We start from the raw sequence: 24,358 nt of genomic DNA on the forward strand, positions 1-24,358 counted from the left end.
GAACCCTTCACAGTAAAGTACTGCCAGATCCAATCAATGTTTTTCTGTACCAGAGCCCTTTTATACTTGGAGCGTCTATCACTATTTAAAAAAAAAAAAAAACTTTACATTATCTATTAGTTATAAACCTTTTATTCACAGCCTGTCATGATGTGTTGGCCTTGAGCCAAAATCAGATTCCATGAGCTGCATCCTTACCCAAGAGAAAAAGGAGGAGTCAATTCCTGGGTACCCTAAGAAGCCCCTCTCTGCTTTCTCTTTCTATATTCCAGAAAAAATCATTTTCCCAAGTGACTGATGGACAGCCCTGGTCTGGGCAGCCCCTGCCCCGGGGTGTCGTATTGTAGATGGTACTGTAAGTCGTTGGGCACCAGTGTGTCCATTCATGTCAGGCTGGCATGAGGTGAGATAACCATCAGGGCTGGCTGGGCGCTAAGCTACCCGATGTCCATGGATCTCTCAACACTTCAGCCTAAGAGCAGTGGCATGCCATCTTTTGTGGGAATACCTTCTTCCCACTGTGCCAGAAAGCAGTGGCAAAGTGATGGTATGGGCCAGTTGGCTTCCCCTGGGCAGTGGTGTGAACAGTCTGAGTTGTCCCTTGGTGGGGGTGACGCAGGTTGGGCATTAGCCTGCCGAGTGCCTATCTTGCCTGCGATGGTATATGCAGAGCTTCCCAGCAAGGAGGGGTGTGGGGTCTACCATTCCTCCATCTTCAAAGCATGGAGTGTAAGGGCTTAGTAATGGCATCAAGGAAAGGTGGGATGGGATGGTGGATTCCTCACCTATGCTTCCATCTTTACAACACATCTCTGGGATTAGAGAAGCTGGTGGTGGGTTCAGCCACTCTAAGAAGTATCCCTTGAGATCTTCCCAGAATTGAATCTAGAGAACTAAGTTATTCCTCTAAATCTTCTGGTGAGACAAGCAACATAACTATCTCTGCCACAATTCTTCCATAAATATATTTCTGGGGTCTGGATATAGTGATAACTGGCCATCTCTCAATGGGTAAAGCCCCCAGATCCATTGCTCAGAACACTGAGGCAGAACACTAAGAGCCAGACCCCATGGAAACAACCTTCTATTTCTGCTGGTTCCACCTTTCTGCTGGTTCCACCAGGAAAGAGACCAAGTAGGAAATTCATTCGAATATACATGTCTACCCAAGGTTTGGCATGCCTGCAAACAGTCACACTTGGAATGCCTGAGAAGCTCTCTGAGCAGTGGCAGTGGTTGTGGTAATGGGCAGGGTGCTAGAGAGCACTGCAAACAGAGTGGCAAGCAGCTTTCTGTTATCCACTTGAAATACACAGGAGAGCAGTGCTGGCACCACAGGGGATGGGAGGGAGGTCTTGTGTAATCCCTTGTTGCTTAGAGGAGGAGGGCATGATCTCTGGGGACTGACTGGTCTCTGGACTTATCTGATCAAGATGGGTCAGCTGGGCGAGGATAGAATTCAATCTAGGGCTGAGTCATGCAGTCACCTTCACCGCAGCGCCCGGCACTGCAGTGTGCCAGCCATTGTGTCCCAGAGGAGGCACTGGTCAGTCTTGACAACCTCACTCCACTGACTTTTTATAAAATGTGTGCCAAGAATCAAAGCTTAATAACCATAATTTATCAGCTCCTCCAAGGAAAAAATATTCTATAAAACAGAAAAATTTGTCAAAGGCCTTTAACTTCCAGTGACAGAGTCAAGACTTTATTCTGTTCTATTAAGAGAAAGGTTTCTCTGCTGTATGGCTCAGGAAACTCAAACAGGGGCTCTATATCAACTTAGAGGAGTGGGGTGGGGAGGGAGACGGGAGGGAGGTTCAAAAGGGAGGGAGTTTAAGGGGTGATTCATGTTGAGGTTTGACAGAAAACAACAAAATTCTCTAAAGTGATTATCCTTCAATTAAAAAATAAATAAATTTTAAAAAAGAGAGGTTTCTCAAACAAGAGAGTGACATATTAAATAAATATATTAAGGAAACCAATATGATAATGGTATCAAGGGTGAATTTCAACGAGCAGATGTAGGTTTTTGGGTAGCGATGCAAGCCAATAAACATACTAAGCCAAAATCATATTAATAATGTTGTTTCTTAAACTGTATGAGGGTTAAATGGGTATTTTTTTACTTTTTGTAAGTTATGTAAACTGTATATGTATATTCTATTATATTATGAAATATTAATTCAAGAAAGAAAAATAATACCATGCAACCCCTACCATTTACCTTTACCACTCATCATATGAGTTTTCCTAAGATGAGTTAAAGAATCACTGGCATGGAATTTCCTTCTCTAGGCACCTCATGTGCCTAAAATAAACTGATTTGGAATTTTAAAGATGTCTCCTCTAGCCCAATAGTTTTATTGCCAGAAAAACATTATTCATAGTTATATGTCATGTGGCAATAACCTTAACTATTAAGTGTCAACAGATATTTTAAGATCAGCATTAGTATTCATCAATAAAGAAATGATGTTTTTATAAATAATAAATCCACTCTCTCAGATATTATAATATTATAAAACTTTTAAAATTATATTTCACTCTACAGGCTATATTATCACTGAAATACCATCACTTTCACAGGATGCCATGACTACTCTGCAGCAAATAGAATTAATTAGAAATTTAAAATTGAAACCTGATATTATAATCAATATTAAGGTAAGAATATGTTTTTCTAGTATAGAGTATATAAACATTCTTTTTGATAGTAGTTAAATTCAAGGAATGTTATTAATTTTTTAAGGAGTCAAGGAAAAATAACCTATGAATCAATTTTAGGGACTGACTTGTATTTTCTCATATCTCCGTTCTTTTGCTTCTGTAGCTCTGTCCACAAGAAATACCTTCTTGTCCCTTCACCAGGCTTAATCATAGTCATTCTTTGAAAGTCAGTTCAGGCATCATCTCTACAGAATATTCCCTGATGACCACCCCCTCCACATTAACACAAACATTAACTGACTCTCATTCCTATGCTCTTTCTCTCTCTCTTTATACCCCACCCTTTACTCACCACAGAAAAGTTAAATATTGTCTGACAACCATTCATGTTGCTCTTTTCTATCATATTATTAATACTGCATTATATTATAATCATCCATTTTCTTCTAGACTCATGCCTTGCTTGGAGGCGGGAACCATGTCTTACTCCTGTAAACATCAACTAGCACAATAAAGGGTACCTAATAAGTCTACCAGTTAAACAAAATGAAAGGCTGAACAAATGATTCAGATGTATGAATGTTAATAACATTTCTAGGTTGGTCCCATTTCTTTCCTTTACCAACTGTAGAACTTGGTAAATCACATTTAGGAGCCTCAATTTCCTCTTCACAAAGATGATTCAAAGATAGCCCATAGGGTTATGGTAAGAATGCAGTGAGGTGAGGATCCCTCGTTTATAAAATGAATGATAGCTATTCATAATACCCTGCCTGGTTCCCCAAAGGGTTTGACAACTCAAAATATATAAATGAGATGGTTCTCAGCTCAGGTGCAGGGACTCAGTGGTGTGTTTGGGCCAGCTGTGAGAGACAGGTGGCATACAGTGCTGGGGTGGTGTCATCTGCAGCCCCAGCCACAGATCACGGTCAGGGGCCAATCAACATCCCTTTGTGACTTTCAGAATGTTACCTGTGTGAACATGTGTATAATGGAGAAAAGAAAAAAATCTCAAAGATTTAACTGAAACCAAATATAAAGTCTAGGCCATGGAAAATAGAGAGTGTATAGGAAATTAAGACTTAGTGGAATAAGAACACACAGATATACAGGCAGTAAGGCCCCAAATGCTAACTAAATTTGGGTCGTGAATTTGGTTCTAAGTTTGACGAGCCAAAGTAGAAGGGGACGTGTGACCAGTTATATAAAATTCACATTGTCCTTGAAAAGATGAGGAATTCCTCAGGAAAAACTAAATGAGAGATATATCTTAACAGGGGTTTAATATAAGGATTGTACTGTGTGTAGAAAATGAAGTCGTTAACCCCACTGATATAAGTGTGATGGTAGGTGTCCATGGCAGTTCCTATAGGTAGCTGGAGTGTAATCAGAGGACCTCGTGTGAAACAGAACTTCAGTACAGCACACACTTCTCTGATGGTCTGACCTTATTTGGGAATGGAGTCTGGGATTTCTAGACCAGAAGTTCTAAGCTTGGGGTCCAAGAACACTTAAGCACCCATGAACCATCTGAAATTATATGCAAATTTTATGCATATGGGCATTTTCCTCGTGCAAAATCTAATGGCATCACCATATTCTAAAGCAGTCTGTACTTTAAAAAAAAAAAAAAGCATTAAAGGCCAGTGATCTACTACAGTAATGGTCCTCAGAGTTTATTCCTAGAGCCAACTGCATTAGCAGCACTCAAGAAGCTCGTCAGAAATGCAGATTCTCAGGGAGCAACCCAGAGCTACAAACACTGTGGCGGTGGCATCCAGCTGTCTGTGTTGAAAAAGTTCTCCAGCTGACACTGATGCTGCTGAAGTTTGAGGACTGCTCTGAGGCACAGCCTCACCCTAAGACTGCTAAATCACTTCCTATATGTGAGAAGGTCCATCTAGTCAAAGCTATGGTTTTTCCAGTCGTCATGTATGGATGTGAGAATTGGCCTATAAAGAAAGCTGAGCATCAAAAAATTGATGCTTTTGAACTTTGGTGTTGGAGAAGACTCTTGAGAACCTCTTGGACTGAAAGCAGATCAAATCCTAAAGGAAATCAGTCCTGAATATTCACTGGACAAACTGATGCTGAAGCTGAAACCCCAATACTTTGGCCACCTGACGTGAAGAACTGACTCATTGGAAAATACACTGATGCTGGGAAAGATTGAAGGCAGGAGAAGAAGGGGACGACAGAGGATGAGTTGGTTGGATGGCATCACCGACTCGATGGACATGAGTTTGAGCTAGCTCCAAGAGTTGGTGATGGACAGGGAAGCCTGGCGTGCTGCAGTCCATGGGGTCGCAGAGTCAGACACGACTGAGTGACTGAACTGAACTGAACTGATACGCGAAAAGAGGAGACAGCTAGAGGCAATAGTCTTTGCCAAGGACCCACAATGTGGGTATTCTAGGTTGCTGAATAAGGGCAAATATGCATTTTTTTTAATTACCAGTATGGGTTGAAATCTTTTGTGTGTGAAAAATTAGCCTAAATAAAAGTCTTGCCTCAATAAATTCCCATCCCATTTCCATATAGAAGTAGTCTGAGGCAATCAGAATATTAGCATGAAAAGTTCTAAAGTTTCTTGCTCCCTTTCTCAAATGTGTGGTGCATAAACTGTTGGCATCAGAATCACTGAGGATGTTCATTAAAATGCCTGAGCCTTACTCCAAACTTAATAAATCACAAGGGAAGCAGAAACTTTTATTTATAATCCTCTGTATAGAGTTACACTCTAATGTTTTAAAACCGCTACTAGAGAATGTCATCCAGAGGTTTTTATCCTAAAAAATACTCAGAGCAGGCTTTACAGCCCCAAACCTTAGTTTATCATTAATAATGAGTTACAGAGAGTGGGCTATGGAGCAGAAGGCCTGGGCTCGGGTTGTAGTTTCCCCTCATGACACTGTGACCTGATGCTGCCCAGAGCAGTCCCTCTCCGATCTGAAAATGGTTTGAATCCTAACATTGTATTACTTCTCTGACAGCGTTAGTTTAAGAACTGAGTAAAATATTATACACATGGAAGCACTTGAAATGAGAAAATCACTCATAGACTTTGGTTTTGGCCTTTTTTACTATCCAGATTCAGTTTTCTCATTTGCAAATGATAAGGTTAGACTAAACCAGATGACCTTTCAGATCCCATTCACTGATGCTATTTTATGAAATACTTCATCCATAGAGCTGGATATCATAGTAAATACTATAAATATGTGATATAATTTTTGGTGGGATAATGTGGCTATCCCACCATTTTCATCCATTCTCAGCCTTTGCAAACTAATTTGACAAAATCCTCCTGTATACCTCTGCTAACTAAACAGATTTTCTATTCTACTTCTCTAGCTCTTTCTACTGTTATTCTCTCTTTCTTTTATTCTACAGCTTCTGAAACTTTCTCATATATTACTTTTGGGTAAAGAAAAGTGTTGCCATAACATAAAAGTTGTATCTTATGCCTCTCTTGGCATGTGATGAAATCTGATTCAAAATACCATTTATAGTACTGCATTTGCTCCGGGTTTTGAGGAATTTGGGGGTTTATGTATTGTATAATATATGAACAGGAAGCAAAGGCATACTCAAAATGTTTTGAGTAATGATTAACCTTGTTCCTTAGTGCCCTGACTATGATTTATGCCAAAGAATTTCGGGGCAAAGGCAGCACAGTACCACAGGATACATATACACAAGAGATCAGTGGGATCCTGAAGTCATTGAGAATCGTAGGAAAAAGAAGAAAGAAGCCCAAAAGGAAGGAAAAGGAGAAGAGGAGGGGGAAGAGGAAGAAGAGCAAGAAGAAGAAGAGGTAATATCTGTATACAAGATGCTATACTTCTAAAATTTGCTATAGGGACTATCCCTGATGGTCCAGTGGTTAAAACTCCACACTCCCAATGCAGAGGGGGCCGGGTTCAATCCCTGATCAGGGAACTAGATCCCACATGCCACAGTTAAGACCTGGTGCAGCCAAATAAATTAAAATTTTTAAAAAGAGAAATAAAAAACACCTTGCTTGCTATATCGGTTTCATTTTTTAAAATTGCTATAATTAAATGACAGAATATGAATATTCTATACAGAAAATTATATTTTCCTTAAGGTTTGATTTAGTTAGAGGAAACAGAAAAAATATTTCATGTTTTCAAGAACTTTAGATCAGAATGTAAAGGTCATCAAGTTTAAGGTCATCCTTCTTGTCAGGATGGAAGTCCCTCCATATCCTGACAGCTAATCTGCTTCATTCCATAGCAACAGAGAGTTACTGGTCACCTGCCATGTGTCAAGCACTATGCAAGCTAGTGTGAAGAGTCAGAGCAACAGAAAACATATGTAATTTGAGGAAGAAGGTAGCCCAGGTAGAATCCAATTTATGAAGTTAACATAATCTCGATTCCAAACTCTGACAAAGAGAGCACATGAAAAGAAATCTATATCCCAATTTCACGTATAATAACAATCCTAAAGTCAATACTAGTAAGCATATTGCAACAGGACCTCAAAAGAATCTTATACCAGACTTAATGAGGAAAATTTGATACTAAGAGTTAGGAAGATCCACTGGAGAAGGGATAGGTTACCCATTCCAGTATTCTTGGGCATCCCTTCTGTTTAGCTGGTAAAGAATCCGCCTGCAATGCAGGAGACCTGGATTGAGAAGATTCCCCTGGAGAAGGGAAAGGCTACCCACTCCAGTATTCTGGCCTAGAGAATTTCATGGACTGTATAGTCATGGGGTCGCAAAGAATCTGACATGACTGAGTGACTTTCACTCACTCAGGAAGTTTGTTAATAGCTAATGGGCTGGATTTAGCCCACTGGGGTGAGTGAGACAGGTCATAACTTGCCAGTCCTTGCTCTATTGAAATATACCTGTGATTTCTATTATAGATTTACTTATTTATAATGTTTAATAATTTTAAATAGTTTCTATAACTTATAAATTATCATGAATAAATACTATTTCTATTAGGGCCTAGACTCAGTTAAATCTGACATTAATGTAGAAAAGGATACATTGCAAATCATTTCTCTAGTAGAAAAGATAAACCCCAAAGGCAACAGTTTTATTTCCCTGAAGGATGTCAAGCAGGACATCAAACTTTGCACTCTGATTTCAGTGATTATATACACTTCAGTTCTGTCATCCTGCTGATTTCCTCACTAATGGGTTAAATGAATTTTTGACATTTGTTCTTTCATTTAAGAGCAGATCTTAAATGAAAAGATCTTTCATTTAGGAGCAGAACTTTTAAGGGGTTATGTTAACTTCATAGTTAAACACTATAACTATGTATGATGAAGGGCTTCCCTGGTGGCTCAGACAATGAAGAATCTGCCTGTAATGTGGAAGACCTGGGTTCAATCCCTGGGTCAGGAAGATCCCCTGGAGAAGGCAATGGCAACCCACTCCAGGATTCTTGCCTGGAATCCCATGGACAAAGGACCCTGGGAGGCTACAGTCCGTAGGGTTGCAAAGAGTCAGACACAACTGAAGCGACTTAGCATGCACGCATGCATGTATGATGATGGATGTTAATTAGATTTATTATGATCATTTCACAATAAGTACAAATCCAGTTGATCCTTAAATATCTCCAGAGTTGGGGCACTGACCCTTTGTGCAGTTGAAAATCCAAGTTAACTTTACAGTCAGCCTTGTATATCCACGGTTCTGCATCCTACCAACCACAGATCATGTAACATTATGTATTTACTATTGAAAAATATCCGATCAGTGGATCCACACAGTTCAGACTCACATTGCCCAAAGAGCAACTGTATTGAATCATTCTATTGTACACCTGAAACTAATGTAATGTTACATGTCAATTATAGCTCAATTTTAAAAACCTATTAATATAAGAATGCCCATTTAAAAATATAAAATAATCTTCCCTGTGCAAATAAGGCATTAGATAAATAACCAGCAACTATTCTAGGTAAATATTTCAAGTAAACTCATAGTAAATATGAATAAAAATGTGTCATTTTAACATGAATAAAGCATACCATCATAATTAGTATAATAAATATGTGCATGCGTGCCAAGTGGCTTCAGTCATGTCTGACCCTTTGCAACCTTATGGACTGTAGCCCACCAGGCTCCTCTGTCCATGGGATTCTCCAGGAAAGAATACTAGAGTGAATTGCCATTTCCTCCTCCTGGGGATCTTCCTAACCCAGGGATTGAACCTGCATCTCAGTCTCCTGCATTGGCAAGTGGGTTCTGTACCACTAGCACCACCTGGGAAGCCCAAATATGATGATAATAACGGGGAAATAAATATGATACAAATGTCATTTTTTTCTGTGAACCCTTTCATAACCACCTTCCCCCATCACTCTCCATCCCTTCTCCCCTGCCATCATCTTTCTTCTTAGCTCTTATCACCACAGCCTAACCTGTGATGTATCTATTTGTCTACTTGTTTATGCTCTGTCTTCCTCAATTGGGATGTGTGCTGTCTAAGCCCTAAGCCCTTAGTTTTGTTCTCTGTCATATTTCAAGCTCCTAGAACAGTGTCTGGCATGGGGTAGGCACTTAAGCTTTACTATTAATAAATGAATGAATCAATGAGTGAATGAGCTACAAGCTCAGGTACTTAGAGAAAATCCAACTTCTTTATTTTGTCTCTAAAAATCTGATGTTATTCCCATACTCTTCCCTACTCATTGGGGGCAAAAGAAATGAGTAAGTATCCAAGTCAATTTAAAACTTTATTCCATCTGATAAAAGACCTTCAGGGTGTTCAGTCTCTCTAAAATAAAAATCCTATTTCCAATCTCTCCTTTTCCCTGCTTCTTACCCCAAAATGGCATGCAGGTATAGGGAGAGAGGGATATGACTTGCAAATGAAGTAATCATTAACATAAAGATATTCAACACAACTTCTTTTCCATTTAGGCATTTATTGCTGAAATGCAGATAGTGGCTGAAGTTCTTCAACACCTCGTTCAGAGACCTGAGGATTATTTGGAAAATATCGAACACATCGTTAACCTTTATAAGGAAATAATTCTTCATCCTTTAGAAGTAAGAAAAAGCTACATTGCTGAAAAAAGAACGTTGATACTTGTGTTTTGCGTGTACGTGTGCCAAGTTGCTTTGGTTTACATCCAACTCTTTGTGACCCTATGGACTGTAGCCCACCAGGCTCCTCTGTCCATCGGATTCTCCAGGCAACAATAGTGGAGGGGGTTGTCATTTCCTCCTCCAGGGGATCTTCCCAACCCAAGGATCAAACCTGCATCTCCTGCATTGCAGGCAGATTCTTTACTGCTCAGCTGCCAGGGAAGCCCTATTTGTGTTTTATCCCCAGTTAAATAGCTTTCATATTTCTTCACCGTGTGTATTATCTGCTTCATTCTCCTCCTCTTGAGCTTGGTAAAATGCTTTCAGAATAAGATTGCATTCCAAAGGCTGTTTCACAGAGCAACATTATTTTACTCTTACAAAGCAACAGTGCTGCTGAAAAGTGATAAATGAATTGCCTTTTTCAAAGTCATTAGGGAAATTTATGTATGGTTGGGGATTAGAAAGTCCATATTAAGGCATTGTTTTGTGAAAGCATTTTGAATCCAAAATGTATGGGTTTATAAAAATAAATGTACACTTAAGGTGCATCTTTTATTCTGAAAGGAACTGTTAATTTAGTTAAATTACAATCTAAAGAAAGCCATCCAACACTGGTTTCTCTGTGTATCCTATTCAAAGTTGGTTATTTGTAAATATGATAAGGCTATTATATATTATAAAAGAAAAGTTATAATTAAAAGAATTAGCCTTTTAAAAGGATGATTACTGAAATTATGATTATTGAAAAGCATATTTTTATGGTTAAAAATCCAGGGCAGACTCTGCCCAATTTATGTTGGAGATTTATTCAACAAACATTTATTATATGGTATTTGCCCAGATTCCATGCTAAGCAATAGAACTACAAAGACAAATGAAAAACAGTCCTCAAACTGCCTCTTCCCATCTGATGGAGAAATTAAAATAATTTGTTTCATGGTGTTTTATAATGTTTATATATTTTTAGAGACAAGTGGATCATTTTCATTCCCATTGTCCACCCCCTCAGTGAGATCCAAATTGTTTTATTTTTTTAATTTATTTACAGTATTGTGTTAGTTTCAGATATGCAGCACAGTGATTCAATATTTTTGTTTCCTTATGTATGACTTTGATTCCTCCCTTCTTCCTCTTCTATCCCTGGCCTCTAAACATAGCTTCTTAACAGTAATTTGCATGTCTATCTATAACATTCTTTCTCCTTCAACAAAAATATTCTACATATTCCTTGAGCTGCTGCATTGGGTATGAATACAGCATAATTAAAATCAGATTCAGAAGATTATAAAATTATATTCATGGGTACGGAGTTGGGAGTGGGAAGCAGAGGTAGTCTTTTCAAGGATAGGGACTCCCAGCATCATCAATGTTCAGTGCAGTGCCCAAAGTCTGGCGAGTGGTAAATGCTTGACAGATGTTCAGTTGAACAAATGATGAGGTCACAAAAGAAAAATAACAGCTTCCATTTCATTACATGTAAATTTCTGGACATAATTTTAAAAATTTACTTAAAAGAAAAATATCCACATCGACTATGATAAAATATTTAAAGCTTTAATATATTGAAAGGTCATAGACTCACAGACATAAAGAACAGACATGGTTGACAAAGGGACAGTGGGTAGAGGAGGGATGGATTGGAAGTTTGGGGTTAGCAGATGCAAATTAGCATTAATATATATAGAATGGATAAATAACAAGGTCCTAATATATAGCACAGGGAACTATATTCAATATCCTATGATAAACCACAATGGAAAAGAATTAAAAAAAAAGAATGTGTATGTCTATATATACATAATCAGTTCAGTTCAGTTCCGTCGCTCAGTCGTCTCAGACTCTTTGCGACCCCATGAACCGCAGCACACCAGGCCTCCCTGTCCATCACTAACTCCCGGAGTCCACCCCTGACTCCTGGAGTCCACCCAAACCCATGGCCATCGAGTCGATGACACCATCCAGCCATCTCATCCTCTGTTGTCCCCTTCTCCTCCTGCCCTCAATCTTTCCCAGCATCAGGGTCTGATGCACAGTTCAAAAGCATCAATAATATACATATACATATATAACAATCACTTTGCTATACAGCAGAAATTAATACAACATTGTAAATCAACTATCCTTCAATTTTTTAAAACGTAGGAAAAAAAGATCATATATATGATTTTTCTAAAACCTGTAAGGTCTTACCCTCCAGATAATAAATGGGTAACAAATATGGGCAGACAATTCACAAAAATTAATGACAAAAGAGTAACAAGTCTATAGAAAAATATTCAGTTTTACTGATAATAATTAAATGCTAAAGAAATATTTCCCCAATTAAATTTTAAAAGATGGACAAGGAATAAGAATTCCTAATTCTAGCAACTACATATGGTAAAGCAAACACTTCCATACCCTGCTGAAAGGAATATAAATTAGTATGGTGGTTTTTAGATAGCTTGCCTGAGAAAAGCACAGAAGTGGAAAATTACTAGGCCCTGCAGCAAAGCATAGATAAGAACTGACTGCTCAGACAAAAATTTCTAGGCCAAGAACCTAGACTTCAAGTCTAGTGTATAGCTTGCCTTGTATGGTAATTTCAGAGTGCTGATATATGTGGAGGGAGGTCGGGAAGAGCCTTGAAAGTCAGGAGCCTACAATTCTAGTCTCCTCTGATCTGGCTGAGATGTGGATTCACTTGGAAGGCCAAGACCACCAAAATTCAGTGTTCCTCTAAAAGACGTGAGGAAAGCAAGCAGGAGCAAAGTAACTGCATCAGTGTCTGGTTTCTATCCTGCTTCAGGAGTAATCCAAGGCCACGTCTTCATTCTTGCCTGTCTTCAAATCCCAGCTTGACTACTGGTCTGACCCGGTGTTTGTGTCTTTATCCTTAAGAGTCTTCATACCTTTAGACTTAGTATACTAACTTCATTCTGAAGAACCTAGCTTAGGACTTCCCTGGTGGTCTAGTGGTTAAGACTTTGAGATTCCACTGCAGAGGTTGTGGGTTTGATCCCTGGTCAGGATACTAAGACACCACATGCTATGTGGTAAAGCAAAAAAAAAAAAAAAATTTTTTTTAATTTAAGGTAAAAAGACTATTAGATAAAAAGAATCTAGTTTAAGGAAAGTATCTGAAATGCAGAAAAGCATGATGTACATCCTTGTTTAGAACATCGTAATTTATGGTTGGATTCTTGGATTCTACTCGAAGAATTGATGCTTTTGAACTGTGGTGTTGGAGAAGGCTCTTGAGAATCCCTTGGACAGCAAGGAGATCAAACCAGTCCATTCTAAAGGAAATCAGTCCTGAATATGCATTGGAAGGACGGACGCTAAAGTTGAAACTCCAGTACTTTGGCCACCTGATGCAAAGAACTGACTCATTTGAAAAGACCCTGATGGTGGGAAAGATTGAAGGCAGGAGGAGAAGGGGACAACAGAAGATGAGATGTTTGGATGGCATCACCAACTCAGTGGAAATGAGTTTGAGGAAACTCCGGGAGTTGGTGATGGACAGGGAGGCCTGATGTACTGCAGTCCGTGGGGTTGCAAAGAGTCGGACAAGACTGAGTGACTGAACTAAATTTATGGTTAAACAATGCAGGCATAATGGTTCTTCTGTCTAGAAGTAGAGAAACACTTAGAACCTAACCTTGCACAGTATTATGGAAGACAAAATGTACTGGACATTTAAGTAGGTGATTTTGTTCAGACTGTGGCAACAGGGAAAATATTCACTAATGAAGACTTTATCAAAGAGAGGGGCTAGGGTTTTATGGAGGCAGGTAAATAAGGGTCTTATGGAAACCATGAAAAAAGATGGAGATGGATCTTATCTGAGTCTTTGAGGAAGGGTAGAGGTGGATCTTAACTCTCCACCATCCCTACTTTCTGCGAATGGAAGAAAATTTACAAGAATATTAATATAATCTTGAGATACAGAAAAATCTAATTTAAAGAAGAAAGGAAATCCAGAAACAATGATAACAGATTTAATCATAAATATATTTTATAATACAAAAGATACCATAAACAAAGTCAAATGATAAATCATAGTCAGGTAAAACATTTGCAAACCATATGGCAGATAAAGGTTAAAGACTTTTCATGAATGTTAAGGAAAAGAAAGGTCTAACAAAATGCACAGAGGTTATGGTTCAGTAGTTTACAGAGATGGATTTCTAGATACTGAACATCACCCACAGCCAGGGGAATAAAAAGTGAAACAAACCAAGGCCATTCTTCATCTAGCAGTTTGCCAGAAATTATTCTATGAATATATGCAGAGAGATGGATGCCCCCAAACATCTCTGTTGGGAAAGCCTGGCTTCACTGTAGAGAAAAACAGAAGAAACAGAAAGAGCAGAATTCATGGTATGACTAGTTTAGGCTTTTGTAAAAGTTCTCCTGAGCACTGAAAATAACATCCAGTATGTCATGTATATAGCAAATAATTTAGCATTAAAGATTTCTTCATGGTATATGAAGACTGAACTTTTGCCAATGATCCTGAATGATAAGGCTTCTTTTTGATTATCTGCAGGAAGTAATGGCTGAACATGATTCCCAGTATCTCATTGAGCTAGATGGAAATAAGCCCCCAGAGGAGCTGTTCATGGTAAGTGCAATGCTCAGTAAGAATATGTCACAGTTTGGAAAATCAAAAAAGTATTGACTGAATGATACTTATTTTCGTATCAGAAATAGATTTACATTTTGAATACCATTTATTTTTGAAAAATTCATTTTGACACTTAAAATTTGATATGATATTTATTCATCTGTCCATATTTAAATCAAAACTACATTTGAATTTAAAACCTCTGTGTGACAAAAAGTATCTTGAAAAAGAGTAAAAGCAGATAAGAGCCATAAACACATGATACAATGCTTAACATGAGTAATAGGGAAATGCAAACCAAAGCTATAAGGAGATATCACTTCAAATCCATTAAGATGGCTAAAATTAAAAGAAAAAAAAAAAAAACAGATAATGAATAACAAATGTTGGTGAGGATGTAGAAAAATCAGAACATTCATACACTGTTGTGGTAGTGCCATTAAATCATGTCCAACTCTTACAACTCCATGGACTGTAGCCTGCCAGGCTCCTCTGTCCATGGGATTTCCTGGACAAGAATACTGGAGTGGGTTGCCATTTCCTTCTCCAGGGGATCTTTCTAACCTTGGGATCAAACTGGAGTCTCTTGCATTACAATCTCCTGCACTGCTGAGCCACGAGCAAAGGCCAACATACATTGTTGGTAGGACTGCAAATGGTGTGGCCACTTTGGAAAAAAGTTTGGCAGTTCCTCAAAAGGTTAAATATGGAGTTACCATATGAATCAGCAATTTAACTCCTAGGTATATGCCCAAAATAACTGAATACAGGTGTTTAAATGAAAATCTGTATGTGAATATTCATAGCAGCACTATTCACAATAGCCAGAAGGTAGAAACAACCCCAATGTCTAACAACTGATGAATGGATAAATAAAATGTATATTCTTACAATGGATGTGTTGGTCGCTCAGTTGTGTCGGGATGGGAATGGATGGGAATGGGCGAATTTAATTCAGATGACCATTAAATCTACTGATGTGGGCAAGAATCCCTTAGAAGAAATGGAATAGCCCTCACAGTCAACAAAAGAGTCTGAAATGCAGTACTTGGACGCAATCTCAAAAATGGCAGAATGATCTCAGTTTGTTTCCAAGGCAAACCATTCAGTATCACAGTAATCCAAATCTATGCTCCAACCACTAATGCTGAAGAAGCTGAAGTTGAACAGTTCTATGAAGACATTTAAGATCTTCTAGGACTAACACCAGAGAAGGCAACGGCACCCCACTCCAGTACTCTTGCCTGGAAAATACCATGGGTGGAGGAGCCTGGTGGGCTACAGTCCATGGGGTCGCACAGAGTCGGACACGACTGAGTGACTTCACTTTCACTTTTCACTTTCATGCATTGGAGAAGGAAATGGCAACCCACTCCAGTGTTCTTGCCTGGAGAATCCAGGGATGGGGGAATCTGGTGGGCTGCTGTCTCTGGGGTCGCACAGAGTTGGACACCACTGAAGTGACTTAGCAGCAGCAGCAGGACTAATACCAAAAAAGATATCCTTTTCATCACTGGGGACCGGAATCCAAAAGTAGGAAGTCAAGAGATACCTGGAGTAGCAGCTAAGTTTAGCTTTGGAATACAAAATGAAGCAGGACAAAAGCTAACAGAGTTTTGCCAAGAGAACTCACTGGTCATAGCAAACATCTTCTCCCAACAACACAAGAGATGACTCTACACATGGACATCAACAGATGGTCAATACCAAAATCAGGTTGACTATACTCTTTGCAGCTGAAAATGGAGAAGCTCTATACAGTCAGCAAAAATAAGACCAGGAGCTGACTGTGGCTCAGATCATGAACTCCTTATTGCAAAAGTCAGACTTATATTGAAGACAGTAGGGAAAAACACTAGGCCATTCAGGTATGATTTAAATCAAATCCCTTATGATTATACAGTGGAAGTGGCAAATAGATTCAAGGGATTAGATCTGATAGAGTGCCTGAAGAACTATGGATGGAGGTTCATAACATTGTACAGGAGGCAGTGATCCAAAACTTCCCAAGAAAAAGAAATGCAAAAAGACAAAATGGTTGTCTGAGGAGGCCTTACAAATATCTAAGAAGAGAAGCGAAAGGCAAAGAAGAAAAGGAGAGAGATACCCATCTGAATGCAGAGTTCCAAAGAATAGCAAAGAGATAAAGCCTTCCTAACTGAACAATGCAAAGAGAGAGAGGAAAACAGTAGGATGTGAAAGACTAGATATATCTTCAAGAAAATTGAAGATACCAAGGGAATATTTTATGCAAAGATGTGTACAATAAAGGACAGAAAAGGTATGGACTTAACAGAAGCAGAAGATATTAAGAAGAGGTGGCAAGAATACACAGAAGAACTGTACAAAAAAAGATCTTGGTCACCTGGATAACCACAATGGTGTGATCACTTACTTAGAGCCAGACATCCTGGAGTGCAAAGTCAAGTGGACCTTAGGAAGCATCACTACAAACAAAGCTAGTAGAGGTGATGGAATTCCAGTTGAACTATTTCAAATCCCAAAAGATAATGCTGTTAAAGTGCCACACTCAATATGCCAGCAAATTTGGAAAACTCAGCAGTGGCCAAAGGACTGGAAAAAGTCAGTTTTCATTCCAATCCCAAAGAAGGGCAATGCCAAAGAATGTTCAAACTACCACATAGTTGCACTCATTTCACATGCTAACAATGTCATGCTCAAAATCCTTCAGGCTAGACTTCAACAGTATGTGAACTGAGAACTTCCATTTGTACAAGCTAGATTTAGAAAAGGCAGAGGAACCAGAGATCAAATTGCAACCATCCATGGGATCATAGAAAAAACCAAGAGAATTCCAGAAGAACATGTAATTCTGGTTCATTGACTACACTAAAGCCTTTGACTGTGTAGATCACAACAAACTGTGGAAAATTCTGAAAGATGGGAATACCAGACCACTTTACCTGCCTCCTGAGAAATCTGTATGCAAGTCAAGAAGCAACAGTTAGAACCAGACGTGAAATTACAGACTGGTTCCAAATTGGGGAAAGTGTATGTCAAGGCTGTATATTGTCACCCTGCTCATTTAACTTATATGCAGAGTACATCATGAGAAACGCTGGGCTGGAAGAAGCACAAGCTGGAATCAAGATTGCTGGGAGAAATATCAATAACCTCAGATATGCAGAGGACACCACCCTTATGGCAGAAAATGAAGAAGAACTAAAGAGCCTCTTGATGAAAGTGAAAGAGGAGAGTGAAAAAATTGGCTTAAAGCTCAGCATTCAGAAAACTAAGGTCATTGCATCTGGTCCCATCACTTCATGGCAAATAGATGGGGAAACAGTGGAACAGTAGCTGACTTTATTTTTTGGGGCTCCAAAATCACTGCAGATGATTTAATTACAGCCATGAAATTAAAAGATGCTTACTCCTTGGAAGGAAAGTTGTGACCAACCTAGACAGCATATTAAAAAGCAGAAACATTATTTTGTCAACAAAGGTCTGTCTAGTCAAGGCTATGGTTTTTCCAGTAGTCAGATGTGACAGTTGGACTATAAAGAAAGCTGAGTGCTGAAGAATTGATGCTTTTGAACTGTGGTGTTGGAGAAGACTCTTGAGAGTCCCTTGGACTGCAAGGAGATCCAACCAGTCCATCCTAAAGGAGATCAGTCCTGGGTGTTCATTGGAAGGACTAATGTTGAGGCTGAAACTCCAATACTTTGGCCACCTGATGAGAAGAGCTGACTCATTGGAAAAGACCCTGATGCTGGGAAAAATTGAGGGCAGGAGGAGAAGGGAACGACATATGATGAAATGGTTGGATGGCACCACCAACTCAATGGACATGAGTTTGGGTGATCTCCGGGAGTTGGTGATGGACAGGGAGGCCTGGAGTGCTGCAGTTCACGGGGTCACAAAGAGTCGGACACAACTGAGTGACTGAACTGAACTGACCAGGGAACTAGATCCTACATGCCACAACTAGGAGTTCGAATTCAGGAACTAAAGATCCCACATGCTGCAAGGAAGACTGAAGATCCCACGTGCCACAACTAAGACCCAGCACAGCCAAATACATAAATAAAGTATTTTCAAAAAATTCTGGTCCACCATCACCATCACCTTGCCCCAAAGACAGTCCTCCCAGAGATTTCCCCTCTCAGTAAATGCCACATCCGTCCTTCCAGCCGCTCTTTTTCTCACATCCAACAACCAACCTGTCAGCATACACAGCAGGCTTTTTCTTCTTCAAAATACATTCAGAATTTGACTACTTTTTACAACCTGGGAGATACTTTCCTCAAGGGAAAGGGCAGAAATTCCACCAGGCCTGGTTGAAATTCACCAAGATTGTTAAGGCCCCAGCTGGCACTGGCACCCTGGTACTTCTGCCTACAGTTCATTGGCCAGAACAAGTTACATGGAGAAGCTCAATACCAATGAACTAAGTATTCTCACATAAACTAGGGCATTAACAAGGGAAAGGAGGAAAGAATGGATTGTGAACAAATAATACAGTCTACCATAGATTGCAATACTCCATCAGGACCTTGTCTATCTTACCATCTCTCATCTCAGACTCTGTTTCATAGTCTTCTACATAGTATATTAGTTTCTTAGTGCTTCCATAACAAAGTACCACAAACTAGGTATTTTACAATGATAGATATTTATTACAGTTCTAGAGGCTAGAAGTCTAATATCGAGGTGTTGGCAGAGCTTCACTCCATTCAAAGCCTCTAAGTGGGGATCCATCGTTGCCTCTTGCAGCTTCTGGTAACACCAGGCACCACTTGGCTTGTGGTAGCTAATGCTAACATCTGCTTCCATCTTTACATGGCTGCCTTCTTCCCTCTGCCTGAAGACCTCCCACAGTGTTAGACCTCAAAGGGCATGACTATTTGAGGACCAAAGGGCAGACTCTAGTGGATTGAATTGTTTCCCCCAAAAAAGATAATATTGAGGAGCTAAACTTCAATACCTATAAGTGTGACCTTATTTGGAAATAGGATCTTTTCAGATGTAATTAAGTTAAGATGAGGCCACAGTGAATTAGGATGGGCCCTAATCCAATGTGGCTGGCATCCTTTTAAGAGATTTATGAATGCAGGGAGAAAATGGCTCACAATAGAGGCAGAGATTGGAGTGATGCAACTACAAGCCAAGCAACACTAAAAATTGCCAGCAATCTACCAGAAGCCAGGAAGAACAAGTAAATATTCTGCTCATGAGCACATGACTTTTTCAAAATATTTGAAATGTTCAAATGCCAATGTATTAAAAAGACTTATCCTTTAAATTTAGACGGTTATGGATCGACTTAAATATCTAAACCTAAAAAGAGCAGCTGTTATAACCAAACTTCAGAGTACAGAGGAAGATATTAATGACACAATGGAAAATGTAAGTTACCTTTAACTGTTTGAAAGTCTACCCTTCCCCTCTATGTTGCACCCTTAATTTGTATCCTTTCAAGGTTTAAAAGGATCTCAGAATACCTTTTATAAAAATAGATTTGATTTTTCAGAAGCTATAATATTGGCACAATATCCTTGTAAACACTAAACAAAAGTTTTGAAACAAAGAAAGACAATAAATCAGAACAATTTCATAAGTATAATAAGAAATAAAGAAACCCAAGTTTAGTTTTAAAAAATTGCAACACCGAAGACATAACAGCCCTCAATTCTCTAAATATTCGTTCATTCCCTCCATCATTCAACCAGTTTTTAAAATAACTACTAAAGTGACGTAATGTGGATGTGACGGTCCTCAACTTATAAATTGCCAAGTGCTAAAAGAGCCACCAGGACTTTTTAGCTGGAGGACTTAATCTATTCTGGGAAGTTTAGATTCGCCTTTTTAAAAAAATAGGAATTAAACAACTAATGCCAGAATCATAAGTAGGTATTATAATTCAAATAAAATGATCTTTAAGGATAGAGATCATTTTGTTTTCCTGTACTGTGTAATCCCTACATTTTAATGGGTGAACATAGCTGGGAATAGGTAACACGAATTGATACTGAAGAGGAGGAAAGGTGGGCCTGATGCACACAGAGGCTCTGTACTGAGCCTCTTCTTCTAGGTCATCATTGAAGGAAAATTTTAAAGTATTCAGAAAACCTGGAGGTTCTTTCAGCCTGCAGACCCCGGGGTCTCGGCGTCAGGGAAAGGACGATGGCATGGAGGAGGATGCAAGCCAGGATAGGGCAGCTCTGGGCACTGCTGCAGCTCCGAGCATGGTGGGCGGCAGGCCACAGTGGCTAGTTCTCAACTTCTCGCGGGAAAAGAATGAGAATGAGCCTGAGAGGCCCTGGGAGAGTGAACCGCAGGAGAGGAGGGCGCTAGAGAGGGAGAGGGCTAGTGGAGGGTAGTTTCACAAGGAAAAGCCAAATGGGCTTAATCTTTCTCCTCTTTTGGTTCAGCCTCTCCCAAAGGGAAGCATCCAGTCTTTTGGCTGAGGTCTTCTGAAGAGGCAATGGCTGACTAAGTGAAGTGGGGTGCAGCCCTGGCCACTAGAACCTCCTCTTAAAGATTCTCAGCCAATCCTGTCTTCTGCTCTCCATTCCTCCTCTTCAGAGGTGCCTGCTGTCAGGTCCTGAGCCTTTGGGAACTTGACTTGCTTCTTCTTGTCCTCAGCCCATCCTCCATCACCCTCCCTGCCACCACAGACACTGAGCTTTCACTTTCCTCTGACCTCAGTTACCACTAGTCCACCTGCTTTTTAGTTTCCGGAAGTATGTAGCTGCAACTGCCCAGCTGTCAGCTCTTCTGGTCTTTCTCCCCTGTTCCTCTGTCCATTTCTCATGAAATGAATTCTGCTGTGATTTCCGCAAGGTTTTAGGAAATCAGCAAACCCAAATGCGTGTGTTCAGTCTGCCTTGTTTAACCAGAGGCAGTCCTGATCTTTTTTAAGGCTGTGATATCAAAGTCATCTGAAAGATTATCTTCTCATTGCCCCAATAGATACATGGCCCAGAGACTTGAGAGGGGAGCATGGTCAGCTATCCAAACACTTTTCCCAAGTTTGGACAGGAAATAGGGATAGTGAGGAAAAAGCAGCTGCTTCCTGACTTAACTGTGTACCAAGGGAAAGGCTACCCACTCCAGTATTCTGGTCTGGAGAATTCCAAGGACTGTATAATCCGTGGGGTCGCAAAGAGTCAGACTCAACAGAGCGACTTTCACTTTCAGTCCCTAGCTCACTGTCTGTCGATTCATGGAGAAGGGTGTAGCCCAGTGTACCCCACTGACAAAGTTCTCAGTCTCCTACAGCTCGCCTAAGCATTGACAGTTTCCTTCAAGTTTAGCTTCTTGCAGCCTACAACTGGGGACATCCAGGCAGGATCCCCACAACCAGCATGCCTCTTTGCTCTCTGATGCTGCAACAGTGGTTCTTAACTTCTTGGGAGGTGATAAATGGAAGATTACTGAGGGAGACTTTATATTTAAGAAAAGTGAAAGAGCTAAGTCAATACACATATGCCTATGGCATCTTACTATTTTAAAACTTAGGTAAATTAACTAAAGTAACTATTTTCAAACCTTTTCAATAAGAATTTTTCCAACTTTCCTGAAATAGATTATAGAAAACCCTTTATCCACCTTATGCTCATTCTAACCTACAACAGAAAATACTTGGTAAAATTTAAACAAGGTCTTAAAACAGAAATGAAAACTATTTATCTAAGTAAATGTTGGACAAGTGCAGATGGCTGCAATTAAGAAAAAAAAATCCTGTCTTAATTATTTCTTAAATAGTAGATCATGGTCAAATAACAAATGAAATAATAATGTGAATTTCAGCAAAACTTATGCCCACACGTTTAATGTTTGTTACTAACAGGATGAGCTGTTCCGTACTCTCGCATCTTATAAACTTATTGCACCAAGATATAGATGGCAGAGAAGCCGATGGGGACGTACATGTCCTGTGACTTTAAAAGAAGGTAACATTTTTCAAGGATTGCCAGATTTTTCTGTGAGGTAGGTAAGATTTTCAGAATTTAATTTTAAAATGTGCCCATACTTCTTTTCAGTTGTTTATGATAATGACATATTTTTAGTTTTCTAGGTAAAATGTACTGTCTTTCATCAGAAGAGGCATTAAAAACATTTCTATTGAACCCACGTCCCTATCTTATTCCACCTATGCCAGCACCACCATTTAAAGTATTCATATTTGGACCTCAGTCTTCAGGGAAAACAACACTTAGCAATTTGCTTGCAAAACATTACAAAGGAAAGGTAACTACTTAGCTGATTCAATTTGCATTTCCCTTATGACTAATGAGGTTCAACATTTTTTATATGTTATTCATGTGTTCTCTTTTAGAAGTGTTTGTTCAAGCTTCTTGCTCATTCCAACTTTTTTGCATCATTATTGGCAGGAGTTCCTTATGTTGTATACATACAAATTTTTGTTATAGACATTATAAATATTTTCTACTGTTCTGCTTTGCCTTTTCACTTCTTAAATGAAAAATGTACCATAATATAATTCATTTGAAGTAAGTCATTAAGTCCAAGGCAAAATGATAGGATACTGAAAGAGGAACTCCCCAGGTCAGTAGGTGCCCAATATGCTACTAGAGATCAGTGGAGAAATAACTCCAGAAAGAATGAAGAGATGGAGCCAAAGCAAAAACAATACCCAGTTGTGGATGTGACTGGTGATAGAAGCAAGGTCCAATGCTGTAAAGAGCAATATTGCATAGGAACCTGGAATGTCAGGTCCATGAATCAAGGCAAATTGGAAGTGGTCAAACAAGAGATGGCAAGAGTGAATGTTGACATTCTAGGAATCAGCGAACTGAAATGGACTGGAATGGGTGAATTTAACTCAGATGACCATTATATCTACTACTGCAGGCAGGAATCCCTCACAAGAAATAGAGTAGCCATCATGGTCAACAAAAGAGTCTGAAATGCAGTACTTGGATGCAATCTCAAAAACAACAGAATGATCTCTGTTCGTTTCCAAGGCAAACCATTCAATATCACAGTAATCCAAGTCTATGCCCCAACCAGTAACGCTGAAGAAGCTGAAGTTGAACGGTTCTATGAAGACCTACAAGACCTTTTAGAACTAACACCCAAAAAAGATGTCCTTTTCATTATAGGGGACTGGAATGCAAAAGCAGGAAGTCAAGAAACACCTGGAATAACAGGCAAATTTGGCCTTGGAATACGGAATGAAGCAGGGCAAAGACTAATAGAGTTCTGCCAAGAAAATGCACTGGTCATAGCAAACACCCTCTTCCAACAACACAAGAGAAGACTCTACACATGGACATCACCAGATGGTCAACACTGAAATCAGATTGATCATATTCTTTGCAGCCAAAGATGGAGAAGCTCTATACAGTCAACAAAAACAAGACCAGGAGGTGACTGTGGCTCAGATCATGAACTCCTTATTGCCAAATTCAGACTTAAATTGAAGAAAGTAGGGAAAACCACTAGACCATTCGGGTGTGACCTAAATCAAATCCCTTATGATTATACAGTGGAAGTGAGAAATAAATTTAAGGGCCTAGATCTGATAGATAGAGTGCCTGATGAACTATGGAATGAGGTTCATGACATTGTACAGGAGACAGGGATCAAGACCATCCCCATGGAAAAGAAATGCAAAAAAGCAAAATGGCTGTCTGGGGAGGCCTTACAAATAGCTGTGAAAAGAAGAGAAGCCAAAAGCAACGGAGAAAAGGAAAGATATAAGCATCTGAATGCAGAGTTCCAAAGAATAGCAAGAAGAGATAAGAAAGCCTTCTTCAGCGATCAATGCAAAGAAATAGAGGAGAACAACAGAATGGGAAAGACTAGAGATCTCTTCAAGAAAATTAGAGATACGAAGGGAACATTTCATGCAAAGATGGGCTCGATAAAGGACAGAAATGGTATGGACCTAACAGAAGCAGAAGATATTAAGAAGAGGTGGCAAGAATACACAGAACTGTACAAAAAAGATCTTCATGACCCAGATAATCACGATGGTGTGATCACTCACCTAGAGCCAGACATTC

At 39.4% G+C, this 24,358-nt stretch overlaps 1 protein-coding gene across 1 annotated transcript in view; it reads left to right on the forward strand.

Annotated features, from left to right (window-relative positions):
• AK9 (adenylate kinase 9) overlaps positions 1 to 24,358 on the forward strand; it is a 123,846-nt gene that overhangs the window by 13,486 nt on the left and 86,002 nt on the right. The window contains exons 8-14 of the mRNA XM_070376484.1: positions 2,552 to 2,664; positions 6,296 to 6,484; positions 9,584 to 9,712; positions 14,286 to 14,360; positions 19,632 to 19,730; positions 22,177 to 22,316; positions 22,397 to 22,577. Coding sequence (XP_070232585.1) covers positions 2,552 to 2,664; positions 6,296 to 6,484; positions 9,584 to 9,712; positions 14,286 to 14,360; positions 19,632 to 19,730; positions 22,177 to 22,316; positions 22,397 to 22,577 — 926 coding nt within the window. The remainder of the gene's footprint in view (positions 1 to 2,551; positions 2,665 to 6,295; positions 6,485 to 9,583; positions 9,713 to 14,285; positions 14,361 to 19,631; positions 19,731 to 22,176; positions 22,317 to 22,396; positions 22,578 to 24,358) is intronic.

Source organism: Bos mutus, chromosome 9, assembly GCF_027580195.1.
Source record: "Bos mutus isolate GX-2022 chromosome 9, NWIPB_WYAK_1.1, whole genome shotgun sequence".
Lineage (NCBI taxonomy): Eukaryota > Metazoa > Chordata > Mammalia > Artiodactyla > Bovidae > Bos > Bos mutus.